General features: G+C 31.6%; 2 protein-coding genes across 6 annotated transcripts in view; one reads left to right on the top strand and one right to left on the bottom strand.

The window, feature by feature from the left end:
• Positions 1–19,003, top strand: part of LOC125066654 — a 92,058-nt gene that overhangs the window by 12,354 nt on the left and 60,701 nt on the right. The window contains exon 1 of one of the 4 annotated variants that reach the window (XM_047674851.1): positions 5,747–5,946. The exons of the other annotated variants lie outside the window; for them this stretch is intronic. The gene's annotated coding sequence lies outside the window, so the exon portion shown is untranslated. Of the gene's footprint in view, positions 1–5,746; positions 5,947–19,003 lie in introns of those variants that run through there. 4 annotated transcript variants of the gene reach the window in all.
• Positions 12,704–14,332, bottom strand: LOC125066656. 2 transcript variants are annotated; one of them, XM_047674854.1, is made up of 5 exons: positions 14,042–14,332; positions 13,834–13,896; positions 13,489–13,621; positions 12,935–13,067; positions 12,704–12,851 (listed from the first exon to the last, which is right to left on the bottom strand). In XM_047674854.1, the coding sequence occupies exons 2-5, from the start codon at positions 13,893–13,895 to the stop codon at positions 12,706–12,708; spliced, it is 474 nt and encodes a 157-aa protein (XP_047530810.1). In that variant the 5' UTR covers position 13,896; positions 14,042–14,332; the 3' UTR covers positions 12,704–12,705. The 2 variants fall into 2 exon arrangements, with proteins under 2 accessions (XP_047530810.1, XP_047530809.1); XM_047674853.1 differs by having other exon boundaries at positions 13,834–14,332.

Genomic DNA, 19,003 nt, shown 5'->3' with positions numbered 1-19,003 from the left:
ACGTGCTTTGAAGTTGTGATTTGGTAAATGAAAATAAAAGTTGACAAGATCGATATTATAAATTATATTTACAGTGTCCGGGGTTTAAAATCCGATGTACGATAACAATAATGTTTCAATTACATACGTCGTACATATTTTACTTTTTTTACAAATATCAACAAAGCATACTTATCGTCGGAATGGAAAGTGAATTACTTTTTCTTTGTCAAGATTATTGTTAACTTTTTATGATATGTTCGCAAAAAGGTAGCTTTAGCTTTTTTGGTTAGCTTGTTATAAATTAATTCAGCTGTATTGTGCGCTACTAAGAAAGTATGATTAATATATCTTTATTTGTAACAGAACACTAGTTCATTTAACAACTTATTTTCACTTTAATTTTACTTTCAAAATTCCGATAACAGTTTCGTCGACGTTTAAAACGCCATTTTTTCGCAAATCCATAGAATATCATAGATTAATCAAGCTCTCGACCAAAGATATAGCGTCAATTTGCTGTCAAATGATGTTTATTTTCATTTCTCCTCTTGTGGTTGGAATCCAGTATATATAGTCTATTCCCACTGGTGGTAAAAACAAATAAACAACATTGGTCGAAATCTTGAATAATTGCGACAAAATTGTGATTTTAATATTGGCGTTGTCGGAGCTTTGGAAACAAAATTAAAGTGCATGTGATTAGTTAAGTGGACTAGTGTTCTATTATAAATAAAGATATTCTTAATCAAGAACTGTTTGGAATGTATAATATAGCAGAGCTATTAACAAATGTCATGGAATATATGTAAAAGGTAAATCAAGGTTTATTGTTGTCTATTGCTGTCCGCATCGTAGTGTAATAAACTCGTGAACTCTCGCGGTTACGTCGAAAGTAGTCAAATCAGTTTCGTGTGCAACCAACTGCGTAATTTTATAGATTTTAAATATAATATATATTAACCAATTTCTGTATATATTAATTAGTAATAAAGAAGATTATTTACAAACCAATATGTGATTAAAAACATAACGTGTGTATAGCTCTTAACTAAAGAAGTTATTACTAACTCAGTGTAGATTAAGAAGTCACAACAAACAGCCAGTGACTTTAGCATTTTTAATATTAACTAATGTGAATTAATACGCATGCGAAGTTAAATTAAGACGAGTACAGACCATTTAATAAAGAGATAATACTTTCACTAAATTGTTTTAAGTGACTGATCCGTTCTTTGGAATGCAATGATTGAGCCTACGTTAAAATAATTAAAAAAAATAACTTAATTTTCTTTAAGTGTTTTGGTGTGGTTATTGAACCGTTCAAGTAGAGCAGAATCAATCGTTGAATTGAAGCGCCATGTTTTTTTTTATAGTCCAAAATAAACTATTTTAGTTCGACTGTCTTAATTAATATACTTTGTCTTAATAATATAATTTTATAGGACAATTAATAAAATTGGAAAATTCATTAAAAAAAGTTTATTTTTCTCCAGCAATGAGTCCAAAACCATATTAGGACTATATAACGTAACTGCGTGAATACCTAAAATTTAGTGTACTCGTAAAAACGTATATATAGTTATAATATTGATAAAAAGTAAAATGAATAACTAAATAATTTTATATTAATTAAATAGTAAACAATAGACAGGAGTTTGACGAAATCAATGTGCTTCGTATTTGACCACGGAGCCTAAAAATAAGTTTTCAACGGTTGTTAAATTAAACAAACCATGAAATTTAAACAAAATGTTGAAAATTAATTCAGACAACAAATTAATATTCATGATTTAAATGTTTGTATAATATTTTTGATTATTAAATAAACTTCGTTACGTGAAATGGCTAAAAACTTTCATTTGTAGAATCGGCCCGCTGGTAACATTTTCGCAATCAATAATGGATCTATTTTTATCGAAGCTATTAAAAAAAAAAAACAACAACAAACATACTCTTCACAATATTTAAATACATCCTTATTACTTGTAGTCTTGAACTTAAATTAAAATCTTGGTGTACAAAACATAATAAAAGCATTTAATTACTCTATTAGAACATCGTGTGAAAGCGTCAAAAGTAAAAATTAATTAATTTATCGAATCAATCTCCCGTCCTGTTTTATCGTGTGATCGTTTAATAAGCCCATCTCTTTCTATAAACAGCGTTACGAAATCAACAAAAGCTATTTTTTGGTTATAAAAATAAAGCGTATACTTGCTACTTTTACTAGACATATTTGTCTTGATCATCGTGTTATATTTTAATTGTCTATGAAAAATTGTCTATAATATAACAATCACTTAGCAAAACATGTTTTTTCTTTTTAATTTTATTCACATCTGATGGTGATTGTATTTTCTTAACCGAAATTGCGACGGTCATTCTCAACGTTTAGTCTTCCAACTAACGACTCAGGACATAAAATAGAGCATAAGCGTGGCTGTGCAAAGTTATGTCAAAGGACCGATGGGTTTATAACCTTTGCAGCATGGGAGTATATAAACACTGCCGACTGCTATAATTCTGCACTTGAGAATTTATTGACAAAAAAATAAACTTTAATTGGCCTGAACCGGAGTTTGGGTTCCTCTGATGTGTGTGTAAGTTGCTAAAGAACTGTTTTACATCATATTGTAAAACGAGATATATTTTTAATAAATGTTAATCTATCATAATATATAAATACGAAAGTAAGTCTGTCTGTCTATTTGTCAGCCAAACCACTGAACGGAATTTGATTAAATTTGGTATGAAGCAAACTTTAACCACAAGGAAAGACAAACGCTATTTTGATTGTCATAACACCTGACGTTTAATCCCTAAAACGAGTTATATACACAACTAGTATTATATAGGTACAATATATGATCTATTTCCAAGCTATATTACACTTACAAAAAGTCAATTGTTTAATGTTGTTTTAAAAATTAAATTTCAGTTTTTGGTTACTTCTCTGATCTCACATTTGATTACGTATTTAAATACATTTCTTAATATGTAATATTCATTAAAAAACTCACTGAATTTTTTCCACATTAGAAGTAAACCATAATATGTACGTTGTAAGATCTATAGTAATGAACTGACATTTATTAAACATGCAATACGTATCCGTTTTTTTTTTTTTGCGATGTTGGAAATTAAGAATTACCTTCTTTAAAACAATAAAATCTATATTCAAAATATATTTATTAAAAAAATGTTCTAATGTCACCCTATCGACATAAAACAGATTTATATCACTTCAATTTAAAATTCGAATCGATGTTAAAACTGCAAAAATGAGGTCGTACGCGCATCCGTTGTTGTTACGCAATCCATTGGAACTTGGTAGAGATCACGAAATTCCTAACTGTGCTTGTGTTTTACTTACGTATAAGTACATTTACTTCACGCCATATATTCTCAAACTTTATCAATGATATAAAGATCCCTCGATATCAATCGTTATGCAGCATCAATAAATATAACTACCAAAAAAACTAGATTGAACCAGATATAAAAATAGTGAGTATAAAATTAATACGTATTTCCTCAAAAATATCACCAGTGACTAAAATAACCGTTATATTGGATGACGTCATATAGTTAATGACACGTGATATTTCTTTGAATCAAATGAAAATAATTTGTGGATAAAATGTTGAGTACTTTATACTTCGAACCCAGGACGTAATCTGGAAGTCAAAGATTACTTGTGTAACTCGTGATAGAAATGAGTATTTTATTTATTTGTAAAAAAAGTAACGATTTAAAGATTTACTTGGTGGCAACTGGCAGCGCTTTGTGCTAGCCGGTCTGGGTAGGCACCATACACTTATAATAATATATTCTACCGCCAATCAGAAATATTTAGTATTGTTTTCTTCCGGTTTAAAGGTTAAGCATGTCAGTGCAACTACAAACATAAGGGATCTATCATCTTAGTTTTCAGTTGGTTGTGTATTGGCTATTAATTTTTGTTACCGTTCAAGGTCTATATATACACTTACAATCAGATGGTCCACGTATCTATCTAAATTAATACAAAAAAAGTGTAGTTAACCAATTTAAAATATATTTAATGTACAAAGTAATTTAAAAATCAAAGTAAATGTATTTCTCGACTGAGGAACTCTAAAAGAGGTTGAATAGCTTTGCTCTTTGCAACGTCACGCCCAGGTCGCCCGTCACTGCACCCGGTCTCTCGCAGACCTTGATTTGTTTCCTATACAACCTCGTTGATATACATTAACATTATCTGTAGCGAATAGTTTGAATGGAAAAATGAAAGGATTTCTGATTAACAGTTGTCAATGTAATCAACTTAACGGGTGACCTAGAATGTCTCATGTTTACTCAATACTAATAAATATAAAGATAGATAGATAGAATTTACAAACACAATCAGTTACGGATATACAAATATACCAGATAATTAAAGAGAGAAAAACCCAATCATATATATTATTGCCTATTGAATAATAAGAAAGGAAGAAAAATGGTGTCCGTAAAATAGTGTGAGTTTGCAAATAATCGATCACTTGGGATATTTTGTTGGTTCCACAATTTTAAACATTATGACTATGTCAGTCAGTCAGTTCAGTAAAGAAAAAGACAACATTCTGTATATATATATTGCAGTCCAGTTATTGTATGTTTAGTCTCTTCCAATCGAAAAAGGTGTAAAGATAAATACCTTAAGATTAAAAACCTTGGATTCACATATTACCTGCAATTAATTTATATTTTAGTTCTGCTTCTTGATAAATATATGTATATTTGTTTATAATAATTCTAATAACGAATTAGTATCTATTTTAATTTTACTTTCAAATTTCGGAGAACAACTTGACAATCGCTGACAATCATAAAGCCATTTTATCACGTATCCAAAATTAATTGCATAGATTATTATTAACGTTCTCGACCAATGATATCATATCAATTCAATGTCAAAATAGTTTATTTCTTCTGCTGTTTTTACTCGTCCCTTTGGGATAGGGAATACATATTTTATATAAATGGTAGCGGATGTTTTTTTACATCTGGTAACATTATGGATGCAGCGAGTCGGGTGCGAGATAACTAGAACCTTTAGGAAGTAAATGTGATTGAATTAGAAAGTGATCTATAATAAGGATTAATTTCCTAGGTCTCGTGAAACTCTTACTTTACCTAGAATAGATACTCGATAGTAAATGTTGTATTGCATTTGCAATTTATGTTTTGGTAAAACGACTTTATCCGTTATAGACGTGGCATTTGGACATGGTTTTCATGGACAAGATTATTATTCTGTGGCTTTAAAATATAGCTATTAAATTCCAACATTTAAAAAAGGGATCACTTTTCTCTTATATTATATACTGTTTAATATTTATATTATGTAAATGAACTGCTTTTTTGAATGCAAATGATAAAAGTACATTGCTATTTTACCGAATACTAACCTAACCTTCAACTGAGTTTTTTTGCTGTTTTTAATATCGGGTCACACTTTTTATCTTTTTACCCGATACTGTATTTTATTATAATATAATTAATTTGTCCGTTTCAATACCATGATCAGGCTAATTTGACAATTTGTCACGGCTGTCCAGCAAAGAGGAACCTTGGCATTTCAAGGCGCAAGTTGCAAAACGCATCTCGGGTTACCGACCTTTTTATTGTCTATAAAAATAATAACACTATCCACATGCATTTCCTATGGCACTTGGCAGGCTGTTTTCTGCAAGCCTTAGGTTTAACTCCGACTCAGTATTTCTTCGCGCGCCAACGGAGCGCGACGTTTTGCTCAGCGGCCATTTTAAAAAAGTTTGATACATTTTTTACGGTCCCGAAACCGCGTTAAGAAATTTTCAAATCGTCGTCACACGTTACGAATTGAAATAAAAACAGTGAGAGTTGCTATTGTGCTGTGTTATACATATTTGGATGTCTTCTGGATGATTATTAAAGACAATTGAAAATAATACAAAACAGGTAAAGTTTGATGTGTTAAAGAAAAACATTTCTGTTTGTGTAAACATTTAATGTAATCGTTATTCGTTATATACACCAAACAATATATATGGATATAGACCGTACGTTCTAATGTAATGAGATAATTAACATGTATGTTTTAATTTAATATATTATCCGTATATAAAATTGCATTATGATTCACAGCTTTGTATATATAATGCATTTCATACTAGTGGTCATTTGTAATAACTTCGTTATGTTTTTCCTTAATGGTCTAAAATCTATATTATACGCGCTTAACCTACTGGTTATCCTTCAGAATATTCGCACACATTTCAATAAGTTAGAATTCTAATACAATTTTACACGTTGTAAAACTCAATACATAAGAAACTAAAAATATTAGCTGTAAGATTGATAGTGGGGGGGGGGTCGTTCTTTAAAATTTTTATCGTGCTATATGTGCGTCCATTTCTCTACGATTTTGAGATAGATCTACTTCAGTAGATTAAGGACAGCCTCGTTAGATACGATATGACTGACGTTTAGATTTTTGTAAAACTCTTGGATTATTATTTACAAATTAATGAGATTCTATGGGTTTGCAAATCGTTACGTTACTGTTTTACATTTAGCGTTGACAGTTGCATGATGGTATTTGGCATAGTGATGTGCGAGTCTTAGTAGATAAATGTTTACAAAGAACAAAAAACACTAGAACGCTTGTCGACTATTAGCTTGTTTTCAGAAATTATGCTACATATAAAGGTTGACATTCACGCTTGTCGCCAAATCTATAGTCTAATTTCAAGCAGGTGATACTGCGAATGGAAACTATTTATATCATATCCATATAAATACTTACTAAGACATCCCAAACTTGCTGCTTTTTCTAGTATAAGTACAATTAGGCGTTAAAAAAATAACCTGTCCTCATGTATTTTTATATATAATAATAAATAAATAAATATTGGACAACATCACATACATTACTCTGATCCCAATGTAAGTAGCTAAAGCACTTGTGTTATGGAAATCAGAAGTAACGACGGTACCACAAACACCCAGACCCAAGACAATATAGTAAACTAATGAACTTTTTCTACATCGACTCGGCCGGGAATCGAACCCGGGACCACGGAGGTCGTCATCATTCATTTTTATATATGACAATGACATACATTGTGGTAGGTGAATGTTATGTTAAAAGCCGAGTGATTATTTTATGTCTATAAAGAAAGGCGAACGGTGACTTTAACTGGTTCCGTATTTGGGTCCACACACTAATAACCGTCAAACATCAATACCTTGTATTGCTATGTTTCGAATTTTATGGGCCAGTTTAATTACAATACAGAAAAAATCTTCGATTCCATGGTCGGTCGTGCATTGACAATGTAACTGGTACGTACTTATTCTATTGTCAGATTCTATGGGTGAAGGGCGCCTAGCAAAGAAAATAAAAACAAAAGATATAGACGGCTAATGTGAGGATGATTTGTTCTAGAAGGAAATTACGAAGAATTGGTTGTCGCTTCTCGTTTTAGGGATTGGGTGTCAGGAGTTTGGTATAGAAAAGTAGCCATATCCTTCCTTGATACCAAATTTCACCAAATTCGGGTCAGTAGCTAAGCCGTGAAAGCATAACAGACAGACAGACAGAGTTACTTTCGCATTTTTAATATTAGTATAGATAGCTTTGACTGCCTGGTTGGTTAGTGGCCAGCTTATAAGTTCGCAGATCCTGAGATTGTAGGAACGACCCTCGGGTCGGACCTATAAAACTTTATTGCCTACCTCGAAGCTACGAGATGAAGTAATGTTTTTTTATGGTATAGGTTAACAATACTGAGTACTGTTGTTTGACGGTAGAATATTTGATGGGTGGGTAGTACATAGCCAGACGGGCTTGCGAAAAGCCGTGCGTAACCAAGTTAATGTAAATGTACTCTTGTCCAATTTCAGATCAAAGCTTTTCTCTAAACTCTATAGGTTTGTGATTTACTATCACAAACCTAACCTAACCTAACCTAACCTAACTTTTATTAATATAGTTTCAATGCAATTTTACTAAAATTATTTTGTATATTGTAAGCATTAAAGTGTGAACATTACACATGAAATACTCAGGTACCTACTCAAACTGTAGGTACGTAATTGATTAATTTGATATCACAGGAAATTATTTAATAAGAAAGTTGATCGTGTAATTTTTTGATATTCATCGCTTGAAATTATGGGAAATTCAATCACGTCAGATTCTTGGTTAGTGTTTAATAATAGTAATTATGTTTTCTTCACATAACAGCTTGTATAAGATAAGTATGTTGTTCCTGTAACGATTACTAATGAAAGATAAGATTATTAAATAATAACATTAAAATTTTGAAATAGATTTATCGTCAGTCGAAAGTAAGAAAGGCTTAATCGCCAAAATTGTGTTTTTGGTAAATTAGGTCCAAAGTTTAGTTAACAAAAATCCTTTTCTAAAAGTATCATTTTGGAGTATTAAGTATCACTTTCTTTCTTTCCGCTGACGTAATATTATTTTTAAAAATATTTTGTTTATCAGTTTCAAATAAAAATACATTTGGCTATTTTCTGTCAAGCAATGTTCAGCAGCAGCCCTAAGTTGGAATTTCACAGGTTTACCACCCTCGATATTAGCCGCTGTGACCAAAAACGCCTGAAAGAACACAATTATCGTATAATGGACAGCAATATTGATACAATGTACTTTTTTCAAACAAACACTAGCATTATGCGCAAGCCCCTCTTAAACCACGATGCAGGAGGTGCAATAAAACACGGCGTTCGCGTGTTGGAGGCGCCGATGAAGGTCAGTCTTGGGTCATCGGTAAAGCGCCCCAGAATTTTTTTCTGGGATGAGATCGCTGGAACACTGCTTGCATTTTTCGCTTGTTATACTAACGGCAGGTAACGTAACTGTGTAAAAAGCAATGTTTTCTTTAACATCCATGTCTTTTAATCAAGCATGAAACTTTAAATGCTATTGGGCGACAAATAGCTCAATCGGTGTAGATGAACCTGGAATTTTAATATCTTTTGAAATAGATTCACTTAAAAAAAGTTAGAACTAACATTTGAGATCATAACATTGTCAATAGGGGCAACTTTAGAAACTAATTATTTATAAAACTTCTCAAGCAGTTGTTTAGTTGAGCACTCTTCTCTCTTTCTGATATCATTGATTTGACATTCGAGAGAAAGAGACCAAGCAGTGTTTAACGAATCTCCACCAAATCAACATTTACAGATCAAGCCTAAGAGATTATACAAAAAATATAGTATATTCGTGTAGATATGACATGACAAAACTTTGATAAGATGTTCTCCGCGAAGAAGGACCTGTCCAACTTTGTGTTTAACAGTCTTATAAGAACAAAAACCATTAATTAAAAATATAATCTTCAAATTTGGTGAATTACAAAATATCCCCGATGCATAATTATGAATACGTAAACTTATCCAGCCCAGGGTCACGTTGCGACAGCAACTGAGTCTTCAGTTGGATAAAACATGCACTATTGCACATCACTGGTTTAGTTAATACAATGACTCCTCTATATAATAGTACCTTACAGTCAGATAATTTGTGTGCGTTTTTTGTACGTGTGTGCGTTACAGTGATGAGTAATTATTTATACGTTTATTATCAATGTTTGCGTTATTTATATCAATAGCATTTATAAAAAAAATATTGAATATAAATTATGTGTACATACTGTGTGTGTGTGTATGTGTGTGTGTATATATATTTTGTGTTATATAAACATTGTATAAAATTGAGTTGGAAATACCGTGAAATCCGATTGTTCTGTTGAACTACGGCAATACGTTATTAGTGATAATTGTACTTTACTAACCTCTAATGATACCTACATGAAAATTCATGATCTGTATTTTAGACACATGTATTATATGCTATTTAAAATGTAACGGTCCATTTAAAGTTCCATGTGTAGGTACAATGTAAGCACTGTCAAGTGATCGCATCTGTGATAAATGGTCAATATCGCCCATAGATATTTGCGGTATAAGAAATATTAAACATTTCTTATATCGCCAATGCACAATCAACCTAGTGGACGAGCAAGAAGTTATGTTCTATGTGCTTATATTGTAATTACACTGGTTCACTCACCTTTAAATTTGAAACATAACATTGCGACCTACACAACGTAATATGTACTTATTATATATAAAACACATATATTCCTCTTTTTTGTTTTATACAGCGTCGTTAATACAGCCGTAGATCTGCTTCTACCCGTATTTATACGTAAGTCACTTTCGTCATGTGTTTATAAATTAGCAACCTATTGCAAAACGTGATCTAGTTTTGTATTGAACAACATCTGATAATTTGATATATTTTTTTAAATTTCCACTAACCTAACGTGCCATTGTGTTTGGACTTTGTTTTGGAGATGCCATCCGCATTAATATTTTAAATGGTGAAGTAACACTGTTTTCCTGTCTGTTACGCTTTCAGTGCCGAATCGCTGAACCGATTTTGATTAAATTTGATACGGAGTAAGCGTGAACTCCAAGAAAGGACAGGCTACTTTTTTTATTGCACCCTTCGCATATTTTCTGATGAATGTTTGTGTGGTAATTTTAACTATTATAGTTTAAATTTAGTTAAATGAACAAATGTATATGTAGAAGCATCAAAAAGGTTCATTAGGATTTATTTATTTTTTACCGTACATGCTGGCAACGTCAGTATGACGTATAAAAACACCTGACAACCGAAAAGTATCATAGTTGATGTGAATATCGAAAATATATTACTAACGTGAAGGATTACACTTACATTTTTGAATATCATCATGTCTGAGGGCTTAGCCAAGTTGACATTCTACAATCGTAATCGCTAATAGAAAACTAAACAAATGTATGGGCATGACGTCATCTCAACGCTAAGTCACGTGATCAAAACAAACGAATAGAAAAGTCGTAGACAAGTTGACAATCGTTTAAAGTGATAGAATTGAATATAATCGTTTCTACAACGATAATCGCTAACTCCATACAAAATGGTAGCCAAGTTACAGTTTTGACAAGCGCTGACGAAACGATGTCGAAGTTTTTTATCGATAACTAAGCGATCTTAGAGACTCAATAGTTAACGCTAAAAAAATGGCGTCTTATTTGGTGATCGACAAGTGTTTTGTTTGTTAAACTTATTTTTTTCTATTATTACCTTTTAAAATGCATACTTTAAATATGTTGTGGTGTGCTCATAATGAAGAAGTGTGGCTTAGGCGGCAAAAAAGAGACAAAAATCGTCAGTGCATGGAAAACATACGCGAAATGCCGGCAACATTATTTGTGCAGCAATTTCGGCTAGACAAAACAATCTTTGAAACTCTTTGTCGTGAACTCCGACACAAGACTTCGTTAAAAGGAACCGAAGAGATTCCCCTCAATGTTAAGGTAAGTGCTTAATAATCTTATTGATAATTTATTTATTTATTAAGGACATACCACATGTCATAATAAAAACATATTCAGAATTAACATAAAGTGTGTGACTCTTCAAGACAGCCACAACAGTTATTTACGTTACAGTTATATAATAATAACATAAACAATATTTTTACAATAATAAAAATTACTCACAATAGAATATTGTATTTGATATTTATTTTTTAATGTAACTATGATAAATTTCATTTCCTTAATTGTTGTGTGTTTGTATTGTGACTAACCAAATTTTAAAATAATTTTCAGGTGACTCTGGATATCCACAACATCCTTGGCTTATGACACCTATCCTCAATGCAGGTGAAGTTTTTAGGGAAGACCAATACACTCGATTGCATGTGCAAGCCCCTAACTGCATTGAGCGATGTTTTGGATTAGTCAAAGCAAGGTGGAGATGTTTGCTTAGAGACAGGGTTCTTCACTATCATCCTCATGTAGCTAGCAAAATTACAATGGCATGTTGTGTATTACACAATATAGCTTTGCAAGCTGGGCTGCCACCACCACAACCACTTCCTGCTGCACATGACAATGGGGATGATACAATGATGCAAGATCCCACATCCACTGTGTTTGTAGGTAGCCAGAGTGAAGTAATCCAAGGAAGAGCCATGCTGAGTTGTTTATTGAATAGGATATAGTAAGATTATTTTAAGATTTAATATGAATCTATTTTATATTTCTTAATTATAAATTAAACTTTTATACTCTATACTTAATTTATCTTCTGTAAATATTAATAAGTTGATTGTATTGTGAACAAGTCTAGGTAATTTTACTTTAAATGTAATTTATTTAATAATAAAACAGATTTATTCTTACAACAAAATTTTTATTAAAACACTAACATTTATAATCAAATAAAAGACGTTAAAATATAATATAAATAATTTAGTATTATTGTGTAGGTAAGAACAAAAAAAAAAACATTTAGGTAAAATCAGGTTTCTTAAATGCTACAACAAAATTAAAGTAATCAAAATAAAATTATTCTTATTTAAGTAGACTTTTGAAACATTATTTTACAAAACTATATTAAGTGGCTACCACCGGTTCTACACAGAAGAACTGGCAAGAACCTCAATAGTTAATCTTTTCAAACATTTAAAATACAAACGAATATGAATGTATGAATTAACAAAATTAAAAATAGCTGTAGAATTTTATTATACAAATGGATACTTTGCACCAAGAATTTACTAGCTTTGCGGAGTCAAAAACTTAAAAAAAAAACGACGCTGAAGACGACAGATTTGCCTGATGTCACTGCCGTTGAGGAGCACCCCGTGACGTGGAAGCGGCAGGCGTCGTCGCTGACGGCACCGGCGAGGACGTAGTGCCGGGCGGCGGCGTTAGCACTGGTGGTGGATGTTGTTGTGATGAGGTAGCAGTAAAGGCTGATGTTGTTGCTAATAAAATAAAAAACTATATTTTAAATTGGGCACAAATAAATTTATTCAAGCAAAACATTGTATCTTTAAAAAAAAGGTACCTTGTATAGAGCATGAAGGAATAAAATCCAACATAATTTCATCCGTGGCTGTGGTAGAAATTTGGGGTGGACAGACCGTACAATTAGAATCTCTGGTCGGGGATGGTTGAGTGTTTCTCAGTGATGGTTGAGCCTGAAAATATGAACAACTTGATAATTTTTATTTAAAGAAGAAAATACACTAATAAGCCAAGACCCCAAGCAAAAAAAAAAACTAGCATCAAAGCCTGTCTCTATAATTCCAGCTTGACCAATAACAGCAGTCAAACCCATTATACACAACACCCTCTCTTCTGAAGCAGTGAGAGTTTGTCTGCTGCTTGGACCACCACCAGCATCAGAAGCCTCACAACGTATTGCTAAAGCTTTTTTCTTAGTTTTAGCTTTCCAGTCTGCCCACACCTGGACATTATTTGTTAATTTTTGTCATTAATATTTTCATCAATTATTTTATAATTTTTGAAATAAGCTGATTGATAATATTTAAGTGAATGAATGATAATTATAGAAAACTATAAAATAATATTTTTAGGGGGGTTTTATTAGAACCATACTTTTTTCCACTTGTCCCTTGGTTTTACTACTCCTCCACCTATGGAGTTTAATAACTCTTCTAATTGCTGCCACAGTCGGTCAGCTTTAATTCGGCCTTGTGGCCCTTGCTGGGGTCTCGTTATATCGCCATAACTAGAAAATGTTAAAACTATTTCAGAGAAACAAAGGGTCTATTGATTAAGTAAAGAATCAAACACAATTATTGTTTGTTTCGTAAGTGGTAATATTAGTTCCTATCGCATATCGCGTCATTGTTTATGTTTTAAACTTTCAAGTGCTACAGTATGATAGATTTTCAAATAACAAAGGAATATATTTACGAAATAAGTAATAATTTTACGTACCTTTCCATAAATTCCAGTAAAGTTGCAAACTGTTCTGGGCTTGCTCGAGATTTATATTTCATTCTATAAAAGTTATCACATCATTTAAGGTATCGGTCATACTTAAGCAGGATAATAAAATAAAATTTCGAGTCACAAGTAATGTTTCAATTTACATTCGGCACTGTGATATTGTTATAAACCAATTACAAGGAGAATGTATACCCACCCTATTTAATTTACTTATTTTTTAACACTTCAAATAAATATTCTTCAAACTTCAATTCAAAACAAGAGTTGATCCCGCGCTCAAAGTACACAACTGCGACTTTGACGTTGGTTTGACGTTTTAAAGATCGCTCACCATAGACTGAAGTGTAGGTTTTTTCTAAGTTCATTGTAGAATGAGCGATCGAATCACTCGTGTCAATATGGCTAGCTACTTATCGTTTTCTATAATCGCTTACGCCGAAGCGTTAACGATTGTAGAAAGAGATTCGATATGAAACGAATGTAACTTGGCTAGGCCCTCTGATAACGAGTTGACGCCTAACCCCTTCTATATATAACACCTATATATTAGTCATAACAATATTCATAAACTTCTCATCTTCAAGACCACCTCAGATATTCAGGTTCAATAAAGATGTTTTATTCATCTAAAACCAGTAATAATTAGCAACGAATACGGATATAATGTCACAAAGTTAGAGGTGCGTGCGTGGGATCGATTATTTGCGTCGCAGTCTAAGCTAAACAATCGCTGCTAACTATTTTTTTTATATATATTATTATTTAAACATTTTAGATAGATAGATAGATAGATAAAAACTTTATTGCACTCAATATCATAAAAAAAAAAAAATAACAGTACATGGTAAAATGGTTAATTAAGGAAAGTTGAAGGCAAGGGCGGCCTTATCACTAAAAGCGATCTCTTTTTATTTCTTTAATTTAAAATTATTCAATCAAAAATGCCTGAATAAGGACGCCGCGTGTCCAGCGAGTATTAATAAGGAAAATAGAGCACGCGCAATCCAGTAGGCCACTGCACAAATCGAAACAGGGCGATACTTCAAAGCCGCCATAATTAGCCGCTAAATACCTAACACGCTTGAGTTACGAACCTCGGGTCGAAAATTGGCTTGTTTTAAGTAATAATGCTAAATAATTTGCATTGATTTCTTGTAAGATTGTTGTCGTTTGTGCTAAATTAATTCTTATTTTAAAGAAATCAATAGATCAACTACTCGTGAGCATTCTATACGAAATATGTCACCAATGTTTCTAATATTGTTAATTTTTTATTTCATCAAACATTTATGATGTCTTGACACGAGTTTCGCATCCTATTTCCCATCTTGTTTAAATTCAACGTAATAATATTTTAAATTAAATAAAAACATTATTTTCACGTGATGTGCGATAAAAATCAGGCCATTTGACGTCATACCACAACAAACTGCCGACCGGACATTATTCTCTGATCGCAACCCAATTGACCGATGCTGGTGTTGCTTTATTAATAAATAGATTACATTATATACTTAAAAAACCTATTTTTTTTAAACTATTCAATGATGTTATCTACTATTGTGTAACAGCTATTACAGAGTAATAGGAATATTTAAAAATACCAGTAAAATTACTACGAAAATAAGTCTTACAACAGAAACAATTTCTTCTATGCAATTGTCCGTCATGGGAATCGGCCGTCGTTATCAGAGCTATCAGATGTAGATAGATGAAAATACCAGGTATATTCGTACTGTAATTTTATAGATAATAAAAATATTGTGTTCTGAAACGTTACCTAATATATATTTTTTTTACGAAATGATATTCGATTAGTAGTAGAATAACGCCCAACGTGTTCCTTCATTACTAGACACTGTATTTTAGTTGAAGGATTAAAAAAAAAAAGAAAAACGCTTTGTATCGAATTTCAACCACTACGGGTAATCTCCATAATCCGAATATACAGCAATATGACACGACCGAATACAATACAGCCATAAACACCCTACACACTGTTTGTATGTGACGATCTTGCCATATTGGAAGGTACACGTGGTACCTTCCAATATGGCAAGATCGTCACATACAAACGCGTTTATAAAATTCGTCTATCTAAGCGTTATTCTTAAAATAACCGATTGTGTAATCATTTTAAATTTTGCATAAAAAGAAATTCGTGAAATTAATAATTAAAGTCACAAGTTTGTCCTGCGAGGTTACTAATGTTTTTCAGATAACAGAGACTCCTAACGTACATTGCTAAGCCTATTTCTAGCAGATACATATTTCTTGTCTGAGATTTAGGTCGGGCAATTGGGCCACCTGAACCATTCCCTTGTACCTGTACTACTCACCACTGGCTAACTCACCTTTCAAACCGGAACACAAAAATATGAACTATTTCTGTCTGGTGCTAGAATATCCGGTTAAAAATATTAAATGATACTGAAATAAATTTGTTTATCACAAAGCATTTGCAATTGTACTTGTATCATCTCTTATTTGATTCTTAGTTCTATCTTATCAACCTTTGGACGTTATCATTCATACAAGTCATTGTGAAATGCGTGTGAAAGCACCATTTATATTAAAACTTACGTCATTCTGATAATGTCGATATTCTTGCGAAATTGAGACGGATTGGATTCTCAATAAAAAAAAATAATAATTATAAAACGGGACAATGTTGCTAGTGTGTTGAGTTCCTTATTTTAACGTTGATGTCAGTTATTATTTTAGTCTATATTATAAAAACACAACATATGATAAAAGATATACTGATCTATATTGAAAAATATCTATATACATAATTATGTACTTACATCACTACTCTAAGAATTTAAGAATTTGCCTTTTGTGTTACAATTTCGATTCTTTTGACTACTATTTCTTACTACAATAAATAAAACTGAAGAGGTTTTTTGTTTTGGTTCTATGATCTAACAATCCGATTTATAAAAAAAAACGGTTCTATTAGATAGGCCATTTATTGAGAAAGGTTCTGAACTATATTACATCATGTTACGAACCACGGGAGCGGATCAGTGAAACTACGGAAAGCAGTATTACGCCCTTGATACATTTTTGAACATACTGAAACTAAATCTTTCCAAGCAAGAAATAAAATAATAATTACTTAGATAATTTAATTTCATAATCAGTTGATAAATTTCTTCAATAGCACAATGGTTTACTGGTTGCCCAGCGATGTAAAAAGTCGCGGGTTCATTTACTCTTGGAGCAAGCATATTGGACGACCAAATAAGAATATTAGTAATTCCTTAAAATGGAGAACTGTTAATATTCAATACACAGGTGAAACTACTGAGTCTGGAAAGCTGATTTTTTTTACATAACCATAAAAATGTAAGCAAGCAAAGAAAGGTTTTTCGATGAATTAAACAACTATAAGGACGAAAATAGACGGACAAATTTTGAGCAAATTTTACGTTTTATTTACCGTACGAAGTCGAGACGGCAGGTAGAGTAACAATAATACGCCAAAGTTACTTCACACGTTAATTGTTAATAAAAAATATAATTAAAAAATAAATGCATCTAGCTTAGGTGATAAATTTTAAGTTACTGATGGTACTCTACCTACATGCACGCTTAGAATAAAAAAAAACTGAAGTCCGTGGCCTAAATAACGAAGGCGATTCACAAAAACCAACAATACACGTCGATTACTTAGACAAAGAGTTGTATTTGCGTTATTGCACCCACGAATATGTTTGACCTTTAAGTGATCATCAACCATCTGCTATAGAAGCCTTTTTTAAATTAATTATTTTTTTTGTTTATACATATATTTTCTTTGAATCTCTATAGACTCTCCACTTATGTTCTTGCTTAAGTTAATTGGCCAACCTATTTAATTATTTCCTTACATACACAAAATGAACTATTAATTACTTGCGTAGATGCATTACATGGGGAATTTAAATGTTCAAATTCGCTTCGCCCCGCTGGAGTCGGCTGGGCCTTACTGGCAATTACTGGTATTGGGTCATTTTACTTGTTCTTTTGTGGATTTAATTCTTGAATTCTTTCAAGAGATAACTGGAGGTGTTTGTCTTGCTTTTTAATGAACTGATGGTAAGTAGCCATCTTTACTTTTGGTTATATCAGATACTGTACTATATAATAAATACCACCCATACCACATATTGATGTTCAGTGCTGTGCTGAAACTATTGTCTAGATGTATTAACACGACCTTGCACAGATTCGGTGTTAGTACAAAAAAAACTGTCTTCAATTTCTGAAATCACTAGAAATCTATATACCTACATAAAATTTTATTTATCTTGTGATTGTGATTCTTTTACAATTATCTAACTAAACAAAATAAATTTAAGAATAATTTACGCTTTTACTTAAAATTTTGTTTGTTTTTTTTTTTATAAAAATAATATTAGACGATAGGCTTACGTCGACTGATAATCAAAAAACAATGTAACATTTTCCTCGCAGAAACTAAAAATAAAAAAAGTTACACCAAACATATTATGGAATAAAATCTTTTTAATTAATCAAAAGTTTTATGTTTATGATGTAAAACATAAAAATACACTATCGCATACTAATGCATCAGGATCTAATTTAAATAGTGAACGGCGAAGGCTGAGACTTCTGAGAAATACACTTCAAATGCCTTCAGTATGTTATTAATTAATTATATTCATTTAAGTATGTCAATATTATATATAATTAATACAAACCTATTTATTAAATAAGTGTAATATTTTGTTTTCTGATTTTTTTAAAATCAAACTAGTTACTCGTTGCGACTTCGTACGAGTGAAATAAGATTAAATTATTTATATACTTTAAAAAGTCCTATTATCCGATCGTCAATCTCAACTATCCAGGGGCTATTATATATTAGCTATTACATACACACACAGAAGCATTAAATATGTAAAGATTATTCAAATGATTTCTTTTTTTAAGCGGGATGACATAATATTATATAAATTTTATATGGCTTTAATATTATTAAATTAATTAAATATTGAAAAAAAAAAATCTCGCTTACGCAACTTTTATAGACAGCGCTGCCTTGAATTTATACAAATTGTAAATATGTTTTGTATTTTATCGATTTTAAATCGTTTTAATCGATTACGAAACAGCACGTTAATATCGAATAGTCGCGTAATTATAATTT

This window comes from Vanessa atalanta, chromosome 10, assembly GCF_905147765.1.
Source record: "Vanessa atalanta chromosome 10, ilVanAtal1.2, whole genome shotgun sequence".
Taxonomy (NCBI): domain Eukaryota; kingdom Metazoa; phylum Arthropoda; class Insecta; order Lepidoptera; family Nymphalidae; genus Vanessa; species Vanessa atalanta.
This window is presented reverse-complemented; position numbering and strand designations above follow the sequence as displayed.

Coding starts and splice junctions, on each gene's coding strand:
- LOC125066656 (XM_047674853.1), bottom strand. CDS start 13,895: ATGAAATATAAATCTCGAGCAAGCCCAGAACAGTTTGCAACTTTACTG. Junction 13,068..13,488: donor CAAGGGACAAGTGGAAAAAA/GTATGGTTCTAA, acceptor TCATATTTTCAG/GCTCAACCATCACTGAGAAA. Junction 12,852..12,934: donor TCCTTCATGCTCTATACAAG/GTACCTTTTTTT, acceptor TTATTTTATTAG/CAACAACATCAGCCTTTACT.